The sequence below is a fragment of the Solea senegalensis genome, linkage group LG2, assembly GCF_019176455.1.
Source record: "Solea senegalensis isolate Sse05_10M linkage group LG2, IFAPA_SoseM_1, whole genome shotgun sequence".
Taxonomy (NCBI): Eukaryota; Metazoa; Chordata; class Actinopteri; order Pleuronectiformes; family Soleidae; genus Solea; species Solea senegalensis.
In genome coordinates, this window is record NC_058022.1 from 18,146,316 (window position 1) to 18,164,385 (window position 18,070).

Below are 18,070 nucleotides of genomic sequence, written 5' to 3' on the forward strand. Positions count from 1 at the left end.
TTTTAACTTTAAAAAAATGGTCTTTATTTAGAGGATGAGGTCAAACTGATGACATTGTGTGTGAGAACATTGAGCAAGACGCAGGACTTTTGCAGTTACACTTGAAGCAGCAGTTACTGGTCAAAAACAGCAACCAATCACAGCAAGGTCTGTTCCAAAAAAAAAGACAAATAAATAAAAAAAGCAATCTGTCTCGTTCTAATTTCACCATGTGAACCAGTCCCAGTGGATTACACTTGACTGCAGGATCAGAGGTCAACTCAGTCCCCGTGGTCTATTTGGACAAGTCACAGGCACACGTTTGATCTCCATCACGAAGGCAGAGGGTTTACTTAGAGCAGCAAAGTGTTCAGAAGCCTCTAGATCCTTGAAAGATGCGAGTACCGTGGATAAAATAGTGTGATGACTACAAGTCCCATTTCAGACCATTTCAATAAGAAAAGGAAACAAAGTAGAACTGAGATTAAATTAAATTTTGTTGGGAGGAAAACAATATCGGTCTCTCCTTGGTCTGTTTCAACTTGTGTCGTAATCAAATCAAGCTTAGGAGGTGTTCGAAAATAAATAATGTGTGCACGACATGATAATTCATCCAGTAACATTTTACATTATGTTGCCTCTTCCCCTGCTGTAGAAAGCAGCAAATACATTTCAGTCAGCCAACGTTTATCAAAGCTGACTATGAATGCTTTTACTTTGAAATAGTCCCATTATCCTCGAAAAACATACATTTAAAAGGTCTCGATGTACTGCAGTGAAAATCAAAATCAAAGAAACACTTTATATAAAATCTAAGAAAACGGTAGCAAGAGTGTGAAGGCACTCAAGGCAGGGCTTTAAGTCGATATGTTGCATAACATGACATGGCAAATTATAAAATCAAGCACACAAATTACTTTGATTTGATTTTCTCAATAAGACCTACTGGACTGAATTCCAAAACAAACAACCAGCAGCATTAGTGTTCCCCCTATACTGATGTTCTCCGGTGGGTGTGGATTTTTGGTACCAAATGACAATTTCAGTGCCATAATTTGATTTATGCAAACTGTGTGACACTTTTTCTCTAAAGATTAGGACTATACAAGCTGGAGGACTGACACTGTAAGGCACATTGTATCACTGATGTCACAGCAATATTTGGAAATAGGGTTCATTTCAGTTTAACTCCAACAGGAAGACCTGTAATTTTGGGATTCATTCCTCAGACTATGTCCAAAGAGATTATATAAACTAAGTAAATGCTCTTTAGGCCTTGTAGTAAACCTCGTTCCTCTAGTTACTATGGAAACAGTCCAATATATTACAGATTTTTTTTTTAGCTCGTCTGCACTGTTTGATCCCAGTGTTGAACAGCTCCAACTTTGCAGGTGAAACATAAGACGACTCCTGTTCAGAATCAGGCCGCTGTACACCTGATATACTGTAGAGCCACCAAGTTCATATTTTGTTACAGAAGGCAGATAAAAAGGAGGCAACAAAGCAGGAAAAGAGACACAGATGTAAGGAGGCACAAACAGAAATGTGTGTAACCATGTTTGCGTCAAGGAAGCTCCACCTACTTAGGTGAACAAGTGGCATGCTGGGAATGAGGAGTATTCTTACTGAAAAAGGCTTATTTTACAGGTGATCGTCATCAGGAAACATGAGTAGTAATTATTCCAGTATTTTACATGAGATGGAGATCCAGTCTGGAAGGACGTCTGCTGGATCCGGTAACGGCAGAAAAATGTTAGAGGCTGCTGCTCTTCAAAGCCATACAGTGGTGAAGCTTTCTGCTGAAAGGGGTGACGGCAACAAATCACATCCATCGTGTTTGTCATCTTGAAGGACGGGTAAGCAGCGAGGCTGATGGTTAATATCATCACATAGCAGCAGTAAGAAGAACCTACTGCTGCTGCTTCAGAGAGACAGAAGCAACTGATGGAGGACTTTCTTGGCTCAGGGACGACAAACTGGAGGTCTCCATGGAAATCAATGAGCAGCCCTTCATTAACGCTCTTCATTACGGTTGCTCAAGTTAAAATCATCCATTAGCAGTCCTGTTTAGACCTTTCTAATTCTTTATCCTGTTGCCCCACCTCCACCTCCTCATCCTCCAGCTCCACTACTTCCTCCTCCTCCTCCTCCTCCTCTTGCTCATCTTTCTCACTCAGTTCCTCTCCAATTACATCGAGCCGTTGCTCATGCCCGTTTAGCACGCCCTCCTCTTCTTCATCAGGAAGCCTTGCTCCCTGCAGCTGCAGCCGCCGCTCCTCCACCAGCAGGAGGCGCTCTCTGATGCACTCCGCTGCTGTCGCCGTTTCACTGGGACTCCCGAAGAACTGCTCACTCCTGAAATTAGAACAAATTGACTTAGATGTATGTATTGTATAAGATTAGGGCTGGATTATATGGCCAACCATTTGATAATGAAAAAAACATTTCCATATTAGTCAATAACAATAATTATCATGATAAATGTCACAAAAAAAGGATTTATTTGTGGGTGTGTACATGTCTGTAGTAGGATGTAAGGGTTTAGATTCAAACCTATCTTAGTGGGACATTTTGGCTGGTCCTCACAACTTTAAAGGGCTGTATGAGGATTTTAAGTTAGGTTTAGAAATCACTTACTGTCAGGGTTAAGCATGTGATAGTTAAGGTTATTGGAAGGGACTTAGGAAAGCACTAAATCTGTGTGTCCTCACTGAGAACACTTTACAAGAATGTGTGTCTGTCTATACCCATCAGGAAAGATAACAGGCATCGTCAGTCTGTCCAACAGAGTTTTCCCAGTAGAGTCAACTTCATCCAGAGTCTCCGCCTCGAAACATCCCTGCTCCAACACCTGAAACAGTATAAAACCTAGGTTGCCGTGTTGAACTTCCTGCCAATGTCAGCTGCTCATGTCAACCTGCTGACACACAGGCTGAACCCTGATCTACCTCACCTTCTCCGCTGTGGTGTGGAAGTTCAGAGCCAGCTCCAGTCTCTGTTGTCTCTCTTCAGCGCTGACACTGAACTGCTTCCAGACTCGGTTGAGTCTCGGCAGAGTGTCTCCAGACGAGCGCGTCGTACAGCGCAGGGACTGACAGAGGACGACAGTTGCCTGCAGCAGCTGGCGGCCGTAATCATAGGTGCTCTGAAGGAAGACAGATACAAACAGAGAGATGGAATAAATGTCTTGTCTGTCTTTTGTCTGTCTTTTGTTAACAAAATGTTAGTAAAAGCCCTCTAGGGAAGGCAAGGACAAAAATAATAATGGGATGGGTTGCCATGTAGACTAGGCAGGACACAGTACAATATTAAGTATGTTATGTGACCAGAATGTAACGTGTAACTTTGTGAAGAAATTATCCGACTGATACAAGTATTAGTAGATACTGAAGACTGTGATGTTGGTATGGGACACAAAAAATGTTACAGAGCCATAGAATAACTTGAGTGATCAAGTTAAAACAAATATACAAGTATAGTATAGTATAGTATAGTATATATATATATATATATATATATATATATATATATATATATATATATATATATATATATATATATATATATAAATAAATACACACATATATGCACACTGGTAGTAGGAAAAACCCTCAGATGCGTGACCATCAACAATTTATGTTATAACTGCATTCATTTTGGTTGTTTTGAGTAAAGATAAGAGAAGTAAATCTTAACAGGGGTCGAATGAGGACTGAATAACTGGATTATGAGAACAGCACAGAGAAGTGCTTGTCACCATGAATGAGTTCCACAGGAAACTTTGACAAGATGATGTTAAAAGTGGTTTGTGAACTACGGATTAAAGCTCCAATGATATACTGTAACTGTATACATGTGTGGTTTATATGCATCATTTGACAGTCAGTGAAGTCAGGAAGTGTCTCACCTGGGCCACATCCACAAACTTCCTGTGTTTGTCCAACATGGTCCTGGTCTCTTGAGCGTCATCGCCCATTTTGATGTGGGTTTTTAACAGAGCATCCAAAAGCTCGCCAAGCCACTCTACTGCCTGAACACACACACATGCGCAAACAGAAATGAATACACATTCAATACATCAGTTTCATACAAGATATACACAGTGTTTACACACGTGTTTGTTGTTTCTGTTGATGTGTGTCTGACCTGTAAAGCATCTTCTTCACATTTGAACAGTTGGACCATCTGTAACATCTTCAGCCTCCGTACGTCCACCATGTCCTCACACCTGCAGAACACACACACAAACACATACTCAATAAACATTCAACCGCTTTACTGTTTGACAGGTGTTTCAGACTCTGCAGGAATAGAGTGTTTGCATCAATCACACTTTAGCGTACGAAGCAGCAGACAGTAACCTCTGTTTGCGGAGCTGCATCTCCTCCATCACAGCCTGAATGTGTTGAACATTGTCCTGTTGTTCTCCAGCTGGACGCTCCGTTTCCTCCAACGACCATTGCGGCTGGCTGCACATCTGCTCCATCAACAAACCCCCCTTCTGACGAAGAGAAGTGAGACCTGCCTCTGCAGAGAGGAGAGACAGCACAGACACACACAAACACACACATTAGTTAAAGCTGTTGGTGTAAAAACTTCACACCACTCCAAAAAGTACCACTAATGTAAAAGAAAGACTTGTCATCCAGAGCACTAACCAACAGTCTGCAGCTTCTCCTCCAGCAGTTTGAGGTTTTGTTGAATGGCAGCTCCGTCAGCTGGAGCCACGTCAGCACAGAGCATGCCCAGTAGACCGTCCAGCTGCTGCGACAACTGCAGCGACAGACACAGAGTTTTGATCACTGATCAAGGTCGAAGTTCAGTTACAGTTTATTTTCAGACATTTTGTTGTATTAGTTTAGGTTCACTTGAGGCACAAATGTACAGTGATGCTTGCGTTACCTCCTGCGTGGTGCTGTGGAAACCCTGCGCCGACTGCAGGACGTTCTGACGGTTCTCCAGCTGAGCTGCTTGTTGGTAGCAGACGTCGCTGAGCTGCTGCTGCAGCGCCTTCAGCTCCACAACTTCCTCCTCCTCCCCAGCACTTAGCAGGGCAGCGATCTGCTGATTCAACTCCACGTACACTGCAAACCACTCCTGTACATACACGGCGATACAGAATGAGCTCACATTTTAACGCCCGTGCCAGTAAAATGTCTTTGTTTACCTCAATGATTCATCAGTTTGCCCCTGTCACATGATGTCATTTGTGTTTTGCTCATTTTGTTTCCTTACACTGTGCTGGCTCTCGATCTCCTCGTGTTTCTGCTGCAGGGCCTGAGCCGCACGGATTGAATCTCCAATCGCCTGATGAGTCTTCAACAGCTCTGAACCTGGACCCTGCAACCAGGTCACCACCTGGGACACAGGTAACCAGAAACAAAAAAGTTAAAAATTGAACTAATTACAGATTATTAAGAATAATAATAATAATAATATTCAGGTGCTAGTGCCAGAAGTGAAAATCCCATTTATTTTCTCAATAGATTTGCTTTTGTGTGACCTAAATAGAAATTAAACTCAACTGAAACATCAGTACATTAGAGGAATGGTTGTTGAGTCTAAAAGCCCCTGTACTTAAAAATGTAATGAATCTTTCAATACAAAATGTTAACTTATTAAACCTGAGACTTTCTCACTGTGGCTGCAGTGAAGCACAGTGACCAGCAGGTGGCTGTCAGGGTCTATTTGTTTCTGTGATGAGTTCACATGATACATATCAACTGTGTACATTAAAATCACATTCACAGGGTAAATGAAACACAAAATCAGACAAATGACATTGATATACACACCAGCTGATTTAAGAGGACAGCTTGGTTTATGAAAGGGGCTTTCCACTGATGAGTATTTTATATTAAGTTTGAAGTTTGTCTTTTAAAAAAATAAAATCACCAGAACTGAAGCATTAGGAACAAAGATCTTTTGATATTGTTTGTCTCTTTTTCTTGCCACTATTATAACATCTTTCAAACTCCACTGTGTTCAGATGAGGTTCAAACATGAATGAATTAATGAAGTAAAAAATAATATGTGAGCAAAAGGAAAGAATTGCGTGTCTTTATTGAAGTTGCATTTAGTACTTGTTTTATTTATTTCATTGTCTGTTGACGACACCAACTTTCTTTAAGTAGTGACCTAATGTTTGATCGACACTGAATCTCAGATTGCAAAACATAAATAAATAAATAATAAAGTAAGCCAGTATGTCTGTCTTATACAAAGTTACATAATATACACTGATGGTCATTTTATCATAAGGTAAAGTTTAAACATTCATCACAGCCTCTCTAGATGGGTAAATGTCAGTAAAATTATTTCATTTATCAGGTCAGTGATGCCTTGAAGAGCTGACACACAAGCACGCAAATGCACACAGTTCAAGAAGGAACTAGGCCACCATCACCATCACCACCTCAAATCCTCCAGGCTAGTGACCGATATGCTAAGATTACCATGACAACCCCAGGCTCATCTCCAAGACTGTAATGTTTCCCATCAGCCCCTGAAGCTCTATGATTCCCAGTCTCCCCAGGAGAGTTTACAGATACTGGGAGCTGTGAAGCAGTGAAACACTGTTTCTAAGTAATGAATGACAACAGATTCAAGAGACTTTTAAAGACTGAGGAGCTACAGAGAGATGTTCCAACATGGAAGACATGTTTAGAGATTTGTGTTGCTGCTTTTGGCAGAGAGCATCCTTTTATGGACAGAGCTTTTTTCTGTAGCTGCGCTGAGATTGTGAAACAATCTTCTACTGCATGTTAGACAGGTTCCTTCACTGTTCACTTTTAAAACGCATCTTAAAACCCATTTTTACTCTTTGGCGTTCCGACCCAGTATGAGACTTTGGTTTTATCTTTTTTTTTTTTAATAGTTTTATTATTGTTTATTTGTTTTTATACTTTCTTCAGTATTGTATTGCTTTCTTGCATGTTTTACTGTTTGTTCTTAAGTCTATTAGGTCTCATGTTTTAATATTTTATTTTTTATTTTTTATTAAATTTTTATTTTTCTACAACAATTCAAATGAATGTAACATAAATATGAAACAATTCATGTCTTTGAGATTTTTGTTTTTGAATTAGAGTATAGTTAATATTTTGATGGTGTTTTGTGGTAATGCTTCATTACATTTTAAATTGATTGTACATTGTGTGTGTGTGTGTGTATTTGTTACATCTTTAGGACCTTTTCTGGTATAAACATTGACCTCATCAGGACCAGTAGTCCTCATGGAGACCAAGGTCAGGGTTAGCCATTAACTGGTTAGGTTTTAGATTAGGGATAATTCTTTTTTGTTTAAGCTGTCCAAATGAATGGTAATCAATGCAGTGTCCTACAAATAATAGCTGCACAAACCAATCGATATGTGTGTGTGTGTGTGTGTGTGTGTGTGTGTGTTCTTTACCTGCATGACTTTGGTGTGGATCTCATCTAGCTGGGTGCGTTTGTTTCGCTGCCTGCACAACTCCTGGTACCTGGTGTACTGCTCCCTGAGTGAGTCCAACAGCTTCATCACCTGTGGCTGAGCCAGTAGCTCCTCCTCCATGGGGCACCAGGCAGGACCTGCAGGTCAGAGGTCAGGAAGAGGACCTGTGGGGTTACAGTCTAGGACAACGTTTTATGTCAAGTCTATGCATATTTCTTATTACTTTAGGTACCTTCAATACGAGCATTAAACTTTAGCATTCTCCTAGTTAACACAATAACCTGACACCTTCAAAGAAACTGGACTGAACATTTACACACACATTCTTAAGAGTTTTCTTAAAAATCAACCCACACCATAGATGTTTATAGCAGCTTTTGCAGTGATATGAAACAGCGACGCTTGATGTAAGCATTAATCTGCTGTTTGAACAGCCTCCACCCCAGGCTTACCACCAGATTCTGAACCTGGCTGCAGTCATGCACAGCCATAAACACTTTGTGAGGGCCAACACTGATGTTGGGTGATGAGACAGTCTCACAGTCTGTGTTCCACTACGCACGAACCGGGAACATTTTGCACTTAACACGTACACGAAAGGAACAAAGTTATAAACAGTCAGTCAGTGTGGCTTTGCATGACAGGGAGGCTCCAACTGAGTCAGTGTGGACATGTAGCAGCTCAATGACTGCTTTCAAAAATACTCTAAAGAAAACATTCTCATCTAAGCTGGACCAGCGCAGTCACTTCTGCATGACAGACAGCTGCTTCCTCACCTCCCTGTCCTCCTCCTCCTCCCTCTGATCCATTAAAGCGCCGCTGCTGTAGTTCTGACAGCAGCTCATGGCCTGTACACACAGAAACAGACACAGAGACAAAGGGTTGGCTTGAGAGTTAAAAGCCTGTTAGAAAGGCATCAGAAACAATAATGCATCAGTGTTTGTGTACATCACAAAGATTACAAAAGGAGCTGGAGGAGGGAGGAGGGTGGTACCACAAACAAAGACTCCTTTCACCTCTGCCCAGCCAACACACAGACAACAGACTGCTCAGTACAGTGAACACATCCATCCATCCATGGTGTCTGTTCAGCTCTAGGTCTTGGTGGCAGATTTACACTTAATCTCACTTTTAAAAAAAAACACTTAAATATGGCGAGTAAGAAAAATGGGTTTTTAACTTTATATTAAGGAACACATATTCACCATTACCTAGGTGCTTACAATATGAATAGAAGTAGCATACTAGCCCCTTATTAGTAATTATTAAGCACGTATTAACACCTAAATCAGGAAAAATCTTTATTCATGTCGTAAGAGAGGTAGAATAAGGTTATGGAGTGTTGCTTAACATTTCCTCTCGTATCACATACACTTGTAGAATTTAAACAGCTTTGATGTAATCAGAATTCAGAATTTATGGTAGATGATGACTGACTGACTGACCACAACATTTACATGAGAACTTGCACATTTTTAAGATATGAGAGACAGGATGATAGTTACCAGTTTGAAGGACAGTCTCGGGGTCAAAGGACGGTAACAGGGCACAGTCAGTTGATCTGCAGAGGACAGACAGAAAACACAGCTCTGGATTTAACCCGTCTACTGTAAGTTTACTTCAAACTGTAGCTTTGTGAGTGAGCGCGTGTGTACGTACTTGTCCTTGTCCACCGAGCTGTTCTTGTCACTGTCGTTGATGATGGACAGCTCGTCCAGTAGTGACGTTGACTCTTTGGTGAACTTCTCGAATACCTGCAACAAAGCAACATGCAAGAATACCTGAATACTTGCAACAAAGCAATATGCTAAGGCCCTATGCCAGGTTACCACGACAACAAGGGTTGTAAGTGAAGTATTGAATGCATGGATTAATAAACTAAAATACTAACCAGTCTCTTGTTGAGCCAGTCATTGTGGTCGTAGTCCAGACTTCCTCCAAAATCGTCCGTCAGCTGACAGGGTTCAATGTAACGCGTCAGCTTAGTGGCCGAGACCAGGATCACCTGATCGAGAGCACAGACACAAGCAAGCAATATTATCAGAACAATAACGATAATGCACAGATATATTTAATTCATATTCCAAATTTCCTGTGTTCCACATCAGATTCCCTTCACTCTGTGGGCAGCTGTGGATCAAACCTCCACCTGACCTCATAATCTCTCTGTTGTATAATAACAAAAACTAAACAGAAGGTCAGTAGTTCGATCCCCGTTCCTCAAATCTGTGTACCATCATGTCCTTCCTTGATTAAAACAACCCAAATGGCCCCTTTACTGATGTACTGGCAGCCTGTGAACAACGTGTGGTATAAAAATAGCTGCATTATATAAATGTGGGTGTGAACGGATGAATGGCAAAACTGCATAGCAACTAGGAAGACCGGAAAAGTGCTACTGTATATAAATATTAGGACCGCAACTATGGATTATTTTCATAATCAATTATTTTGGCAATTATTTTGGCTGTTAATCGATCAGTTGCTTGATACAAAAGATGTTAGAAAATGATGAAAAGTGTTGATCAGTGTTGATCGAAATGATGATGTTCTCAAATGTCCCTTTTTGCCCACAAATGAAAATTATTCAGTTTTAAAGATTTCTTTGAAATAAAGCGTACACCGTTTGTATCAGGGGTGTCAAACTCATTTTTGTTCAGGGGCCACATACAGCACAATTTGATCTCAAGGGGGGCGGACCAGTAAAAATAGCAAAATAATAGAATAATAACCTATGAACAACAAGAACTTCATTTAGTAATCGATTAATAATCACTTTATTGTTGCAGCCCTAATAAATACAGACAGTTTAACATTTAATATGGTGAGGTGGACAGATATAAGATGAGACAGTGTTGCAGCCTAAAACAGCTGATGTTACACTTTTATGTGTATTCAGGTTATTTTTTTAATTTTAGATACTTTATTAATCCCCTTAGGGAAATTATTCTCTGCATTTTAGATGCTAGAAATAGGAGCAGTGGGCTGCTCCCGGGGAGCAATGGGGGTTGGGTACCTTGCTCAGAGGTATCCCAGCCCTTTTGACCTGGTGGGGATTTGAACCGGCAACCTTCCGGTTACAAGCCAAGTTCCCTTTCCACTTGGCCAAAGGATGCCACAAAAAGGACAATGTAAATCTAAATTGTCAGAGATTACTAAAGTGGCAAACATAATTTTAATTTACCTTTTCTTTGTTGTATGTTTTAGTATCACATTTAAATTCAAAACTAATTCAGATGTGGTGATCCTCTGCACACATCATGATTCTTCAGTTCCTCTGTGGAGAAAGGCAGACCACTGCAACACGTGGCTGGTTCACAGTCAGAAACAACTAGTGAAGAAATAACATGAGCCACGCCACATTCCTCTCTCAGGTGAAGACATTATACACACACACTATCATGATGCCTGAGTCCACAGTTGGCTTTTACTTTACAGGGAAATTTTACAGTAGGTGTGGCAAGATCATAAATACTTCAACCATCCTCTCACTGACTGGTCAACAAAAACCAGACAGTGTCACTGCTGCTAAAAGACCAATTAAATGCAGTGATTCCACATAAACTGAATGGCTCGTTCACTACAAACCGTTCCTGTAATGTCTTAAAAACTACATCGAAATGTGTGACATTCGTTACTGCAACAATCCTTGTCTAATAAAGACTACATTTCTTGGAAACATTCTGACCCATGACTGAAATTGTTCAGTAATTTATCCATCTCTTAGATGTTTCTTTTTTCCTTTATTTTTACATATTTGCACTGATCACAAGACAAACTTCATCATCAGCTTCTCAAAGAACTCTCTAAATAAAGATAGTGTTCAGTCTTCACGGACAGCCTGCAAGCTTTCTTTTCCATTTTGTATGAAAAAAATCCAAACAAGCTATGATTAAGTATGCCTTTTGAATGATGTAGCATCATTGTTGGGTGATATAGAACTCTGAACGACATTTGTGTGAAAGACCTTTACAAATAAATCTGGACAGTCAGACAGCTGGTGATGTGTCTGTCTCTCAGTTGTCACTGCAGCAGATGCTGTCAGAGATATACTGCGCTCAGTGTGTGTGTGTGTGTGTGTATTTATTTAAACCCTGGAACAGCTGTATGACCCACGCCCCACACACACTCCATACTTAAGATGAGTCACATTTCAACAGTGGAATCTCCCTTCCCTTCCAGCAGCTGTGTGCGCGCGTGTGTAAATATTTAAATAAAGTGAGGCTGATGACAAAAACTCAAGAAAATTCAACAATAAATTAATCTGACTAATCTGAGCATGTTGCTCAGTGCAACCACATACTGTATTTACACTTTAAAAATAAATCAACACTACATGTTTGTCAATGCACAGCTTCCATATGATCACATATGAGTGTTCATTTTGAGTCGAAATTCCCTTCTTTCACTTCAACAAGGGCAGCCACGATGAAAGGGAACTTGGCATGTAACCGGTGGGTTGCCAGTTCGAGTCCCCGCCTCCTAATTCTAGGAGAGGCTGGATTTAATGCTGAGATAGTGTTTCCCTAAGGGATTAATAAAGTATAAGAAAAAAAAACAAAAAACTGTTAAGACCTTAAATTGTCCGCAAACGTACCAGTGGGGGTGTTACAGTATCGGCATTTTGGCTAAATCTAATCTAATCATTGACCGTGAATATCCAAACACAGCAACATTTATTTGTTACATGCAGATCCACCAATTTGTTCGGGTTACCATAGCGACGCATGCGGAGCCAATGGCTGTAGAAATCTGGGTCAGAGGGACGACTGATTTCCGTCTGCAAAACCATCTGTTATAATAGAGGAGGTCTAAGCTCTGTCTCTCACTCACACACACACAACATTGATAATGGCTCAGGTTTCCAACAGCACTCAGGACAGTTAATAATGCTCGGGGATATTATATTTGTCTGGATTTCACGATCAGATAACACATCCAAAGAGGGTGTGTGCATTGTGTAGATCAAAATGTCATCACAGCAACAACAGCAGCAGCCAGTAAAACAGATCGTCTGTTGGCTTTTCCAGTGCTGCCAATTAAAACAGGAGTGAACACTTAACCTTTACAAATGTAATCAGGCAACATGTTGCACAAACAAGTTCATACTGAGAGAACTTGGAGAGAGTCATTCAGGCTGAAACAAAATCAGAGAGTAGAAATGAAAAGATTTCAACAAAGCTTTTTCAGCCTCTGGCAGAAATGAGGATTTAAAAGAAAAAACAAAAGCCACACATTGGTGTTAACTCTACGAAGAATGGATGAATGCAGAAGATACAAACTCGAACCAAACCACACCATTCTCTACAGAATTCAGAGTTCACCAACAGATTTCACAATTCCAAAAAAATGCACCAACTTCATTTCAACAGTGGCCTCATACTGAGAAAACCTCCTTTCAAGTCAAAAGAGTTGCACAAAGTACTAAAGCTCTGCAATGAGCATAAATGAAACATGAAGCCGCTTCATCCTGACGCAGGAGACTCACCTCAAAGCCCAGTCGGTCTTTCTCCTTCCAGAAGCAGAAGTGTGTGACCTTCTTATCCCAGAACTCGTCTGGCTTGACCACGCAGACCAGCGACACTTCGGCCGGGATCACGTTCTGAAAGGACATCGACGGCATTATTGTCTCATCTCATCAACTGTTTATTATCCCGATGAAGTAACATATACTGTACAAGTTTCTGCATGCTGAAGCTTCTGGGTTGTTCAAATGTGTTTGTACCTGCAACATGAGCACCACAGTCTTCACGATGTTCCACTGAGACTTCCTGCCATCCACGATAACAGTGAAACCACGAGCCTTACACTTCTCGCTGCGAGAGAGAGAGAGAGAGAAGGGAAGAAATTTATAGTGTAAGGGTGTCATTAAACTACACACGACACCAATCAAATAAATCACATAACCTTTAACTTTCAACATTAACTTACTTTATTTTAATCTAGTACTTTTAGACTTGTATAACTCACCAGAGCACATACCATCACATACTTTTCCATGTTTTAAATGAACTATTTTACTTTTTAAATTATGTTGCTACTGTGGGAAATTTGCTGTGAAATTTTGTTGTTCATGTCCACGAGATATGTAAGTCTGACTCCTTGAAAGGATTATCCAACAGCCAAGTCATCTCATCAACACGGTTGTTATATATTTAGGCAAATGACATTGGACCCAAGTTGTAATAAACTGGAATCCTCCTTTAAGCCTATTTCAGTTCAGCTGAACATGGGTTCTGTCTCCGCAGCCAAGAACACAAATGTAGAGCACTTCTGTGACTAGTTAACCTGAAATAGGTCCAAAGGTTCTTGCGACTGCCAGTACCGCAGCTGCTGTTATATACACACACACACACACATATATATATATATATATGTATATATATATATATATATATATATATGTATATATATGTATATATATATATATATATATATATATATATATATATATATATATATATATGTATGTATATATAATAATGTATACACACTGTAGCTATATTTGTGTGGGTGGGTACCTTGGGATGCTGAGAAGATAGTCCAGAGTGGCGCTGAGCTCCTCCATGCTGGTCTGATCTGAACTCAAAGGGATGGTCAGGATCAGACCACTGCGTCTGTCTTTGCCCCCTTGACAAAAACAGGCAACCACAAACACGATTATTCACATAAATGCAGGGAAAATTGGATTCAAGACACAACACGTGTGTGATTAAATCTCTTTTCATATTGTGTGTATGTGAGTGTGTGTGTTTTTATGTTGTGCTTGCATGTTTCCTACCTGACAAGAAGGCCAGTTTCTTCTTGAGGATGGGGAGCATGTTGGTCGCTTCCGTGTTTACGTTAGACATCTGTAGACACGGATGCAAACAACACTTTAGGATCATTTTCTACATCTTAGAATGGCATCAATGTGTTCATACGAACAGATAAATAGACACTAGCCCTCTGGCTTAGGAACTATTATACAGACCCAGATACATGTACACATGTTCAGACAATATTACACACAGGCAAGTCACATACATGCATACAAATTCAGTACACAGGCCCAATTAAACACAAGTATAGACAAAATTAGACAAAACTAGGCCGAGACACAAGTTGTACACAAGTTCAGATAGTAGTACACACGGTGTAAAGCCCAAGTATGCAAATTCAGACCACAATACCAAGACCCAAACACAGGTAAACTGGGTGAGAGTCAGGTATATACAGTACCTTTATTTTAGAGACCCAGACAAAAATAAACAACTTCAGACAGTGGTACACAGAACAAGACACAAGTACAGATGTACAGACACAAGTGAGGCAGAGGTTCAGGCTGAATTACACAAGCTCAGACAAGACAGGCTCAGTCCACAGTTTCAGAACTCTGTTCCACCCACTTATAGAGAACTACACTGTCATATGCAAGTCATTTATACTTTGCATGTTACATTTTGTTCCTCTAATTTAATAAAATTTAATATGTTTCATTTTATTGTGCAAACACATGCTAGTGTAATCATAGTTTGCATAAAAATGTATACTACGCATCTTAGGCATCAAGCATCTTTGGTTTGTAGCGAGTTTAGTGTTGTATATACAGTAAATACGATTAAAATAAAGAACGTGGATTAGGTTTTAATCAAAAATGCATCGACTGATTTAGGTTTTTGGAGTAATTTCAAGTCCAGGGTTTTTCGTTAATTCTTTTGAGTGATTTTGTTACTTCAGAAAATCTGTTTTCCCAATCAAGTAGGTCTGAAATTGTACTGGTCCTTCATAAACACACCATTTTCGGCCAAGGTTTTGGTCACTTCATCTGAGATATGAGTCATATGTCCTCTCTTTGCTGTCTTGAGGTGAGATGTCAGTTCTATGTAAAGCAATCAGAAATCTGAATGAATATCTCATGACAGCTGTGGCTGTGTTACTTGTGATGATCAAATCTGATCAAACCACACCCACCAAATCCTGATTATGCAACTACAGATTTATATATCTTATCTTATCATCATTATTACCGTTGATAATAATAACAAACATGATTTGACCATTTCTTTTTACTACTCATTATGAACTAACTATTATTAAGAATTATGTTTGTCTCTAAAGAAATGACTGAAAACTGGCTATTTAAAAACAAAACCTATATTATTATAATAACTAGTATTGTGTTTGGGGGCAGAGGCAGCAGCATTTGTGATCATCTTATCACTGCAGCATCAGTCACTCCTGCAGCAGCATGGTATTTAGGGCTCATCTTCATCCTCCTCCTCCTCAGCAGCAGCAGCAGCAGCAGCGTGTCTGCGGCCTGGCTGCAGCCGCAGGACGGCCCGGCTCGGTTTGACTCCGTTTGGTTCGTCTCGGCCCACAGACACAATGACCTACATTCAGTCCCAGCTCCCGGGCTGCTGCGGCTTTTATGTTTCAAACCTCCCTGACCTCAGACCTTCAGTATCGACAACTTCAGGATGGAGCAGCATTCAGTATTGATCAGGCGGATTTTCTTACCTTCCAGTCAAATCTGCAGCATTTTATACTGTCCCGATTTTTTTCTGTCCCAGTCCTCCTCTTCTCCTCCTGTGCTCTTTTGTGGCTCTTCGTACCTTCCTCTTCCTCCTCTCACACTGATTTATCAGCACAAAATTAAACCGTTTTCCAACAAAAACCCACGAAACACTTCAGTTTTTTTCTCCATTTGCTTTAAACAACAGTGGAAACACAGAAGACAGGCGGTGGAGCTCGCTGCTTTCTGCAGCCTTCGTGAAGTAGAATAATGTAACAACATTTCCGGTGACACGGCCTTCAAAATAAAAGCCCAGATTAACCATAGCCCTGCGTGTGGGTGTGGTGTTTTTTTTTCCTCAAGATACTCCAAAACTCTAAGGACATCGACAGATGTTCTCAGTGATTTATTGGCGAAAATAGAAGAAAAATAATTATTAAACTGGCCAATAGGAGTTTCCCTGTACTGCCCTGTGATTGGTCAAATTCTCCTGTGAATACAGATTTAGTTGTGAGGCTGTATAAAAGTCATCTCTCAGATTTATGGATCTATATTATGTCAAGGTTATTATTCTATTATTGATCAATAACAGAAAACAATCTGCTGTTTAACATTTAATCAATAAGTTACTTGACCTTACATTGATTGGTAACAACAAATTTTGAGGGGAAAGAGCTAAAAAAGTATAAACAAAACATTAGAACAGAAATTTTCTACCACTTCATCCTCCACATGAGGATCATGGGGGAACTGGAGCCAATCCCAACACACAGAGACAAACAACCATTCACACTCACACCTACAATAAATAAGCTCTGCATGTTTTTGCAGAAAACTCATTCATACCCAGGGAGGACATGCAAACTCCATACAGAAAGGCCCTCAGTCAGACCAAAGGTTGAATTGGAGATGATCATTCACACTTTTATATCCACATGTCTGGACTATTGTAACATCATTTTTACCTGTTTAAATAAGAAGTGAAGTGGTAAAATTTGGTGGGAATTTGGATTTCATATTTTTTCTTAAAAGTAAACCCTTTATTCTGAAGGACTAGTCGGCTTTCTCCCAGTAAAACCGGCACAAGATCACAACACTGCCACCTTGTCAGGGGCGGGGCCACAACAAAAACACGCCCCATTCAGTTCATACCGGTGAGGCATTCACGTGAACTCAGAAACTGCACAACCCACGTTCACGATCGGAAATCTTTCCTATAACAACAATAAACCGGGTACATTCATTGTTACATTTCCTTATTTACAAAATAGTCAAACCTCACCACCTTATTTTATTTCCATGACATTAATAACTGTTTGAATGTATCAATTCAATATAGTCATTAACTATAAATATACACTATTACATTTTATTTTAAACATTTTTATTTATTTATTAGATAACACATTCTAAATAAACACAAACAACTTATTAAACGTTTTGAATCTCGTAAAGTTGCTTTAGCATTGCTAATACTGTTGCTATTGTTGTTGCTGATGCTGTACATTCATGTTACTTTTCACATTCATCCATTCATTCATTCATTGTCTACCACTTTATCCTTTCACTTTAACTTCAAATTGATAGTTGTCATTTATCGTTTATGATTTGTTACGATTTGGCCTTATATATAAAACTGTATGAAATAAATGCTCCAGTGAGAAGCATCACAGTACACTAGATGAGTGAAATGAGCAATAATTATATTTTACTTTATACATTTTTGATATCATTTTACTAATAATATGTGTGTGTGTGAAAGTTAGATGTATGTATTTTGAGCATGGTTTGTATTTTTTGCATTTCATTGTATGTATCACGCAAATACTAAAGAGATTTTCTTTTTATTATTGTATGTGTATTATCTGCTGTGCATTTTAAAATGGTTAGCTGACTTCACTTCATTGGCTTTAATGGAAAGATGAAATGCAGTTGCACTGTTATGTGACTTCCCTTTTGAAGTGAGTGAGGCTTTGCAGGACTTTCCCATGTTGAGGGAAACTACATTAAACAAAGCCAGTGACGATGTCAGTGAATGCATCACTGCAGACCCAGTGTTCAAATTCACCACCTGGAGGAAAAGAAAACCTGACATCCTGCTTAACACCCTGACAAAGAGGAGACATGTCATTTATAAATAATCACAGTTTTAGATTTTCGCCTAG

The 18,070-nt window shown here is 39.7% G+C and overlaps 1 protein-coding gene across 1 annotated transcript; it reads right to left on the reverse strand.

Annotated features, from left to right (window-relative positions):
• sestd1 (SEC14 and spectrin domains 1) lies at nt 1-16,180 on the reverse strand. The gene is made up of 19 exons (XM_044019537.1): nt 15,911-16,180; nt 14,193-14,262; nt 13,933-14,041; nt 13,137-13,227; nt 12,900-13,013; nt 9,303-9,416; nt 9,071-9,165; nt 8,917-8,972; nt 8,188-8,259; nt 7,391-7,548; nt 5,215-5,337; nt 4,882-5,076; nt 4,638-4,752; nt 4,341-4,506; nt 4,126-4,207; nt 3,887-4,009; nt 2,933-3,124; nt 2,727-2,830; nt 1-2,334 (listed from the first exon to the last, which is right to left on the reverse strand). Exons 2-19 carry the CDS (start codon nt 14,260-14,262, stop codon nt 2,034-2,036), a joined length of 2,280 nt encoding a protein of 759 aa, XP_043875472.1. The 5' UTR covers nt 15,911-16,180; the 3' UTR covers nt 1-2,033.
• Nucleotides 16,181-18,070: the final 1,890 nt, after the last annotated feature.

Coding starts and splice junctions, on each gene's coding strand:
- sestd1 (XM_044019537.1), bottom strand. CDS start 14,262: ATGTCTAACGTAAACACGGAAGCGACCAACATGCTCCCCATCCTCAAG. Junction 5,077..5,214: donor AGATCGAGAGCCAGCACAGT/GTAAGGAAACAA, acceptor GTGTATGTACAG/GAGTGGTTTGCAGTGTACGT. Junction 4,208..4,340: donor ATGCAGCTCCGCAAACAGAG/GTTACTGTCTGC, acceptor TGTGTTCTGCAG/GTGTGAGGACATGGTGGACG.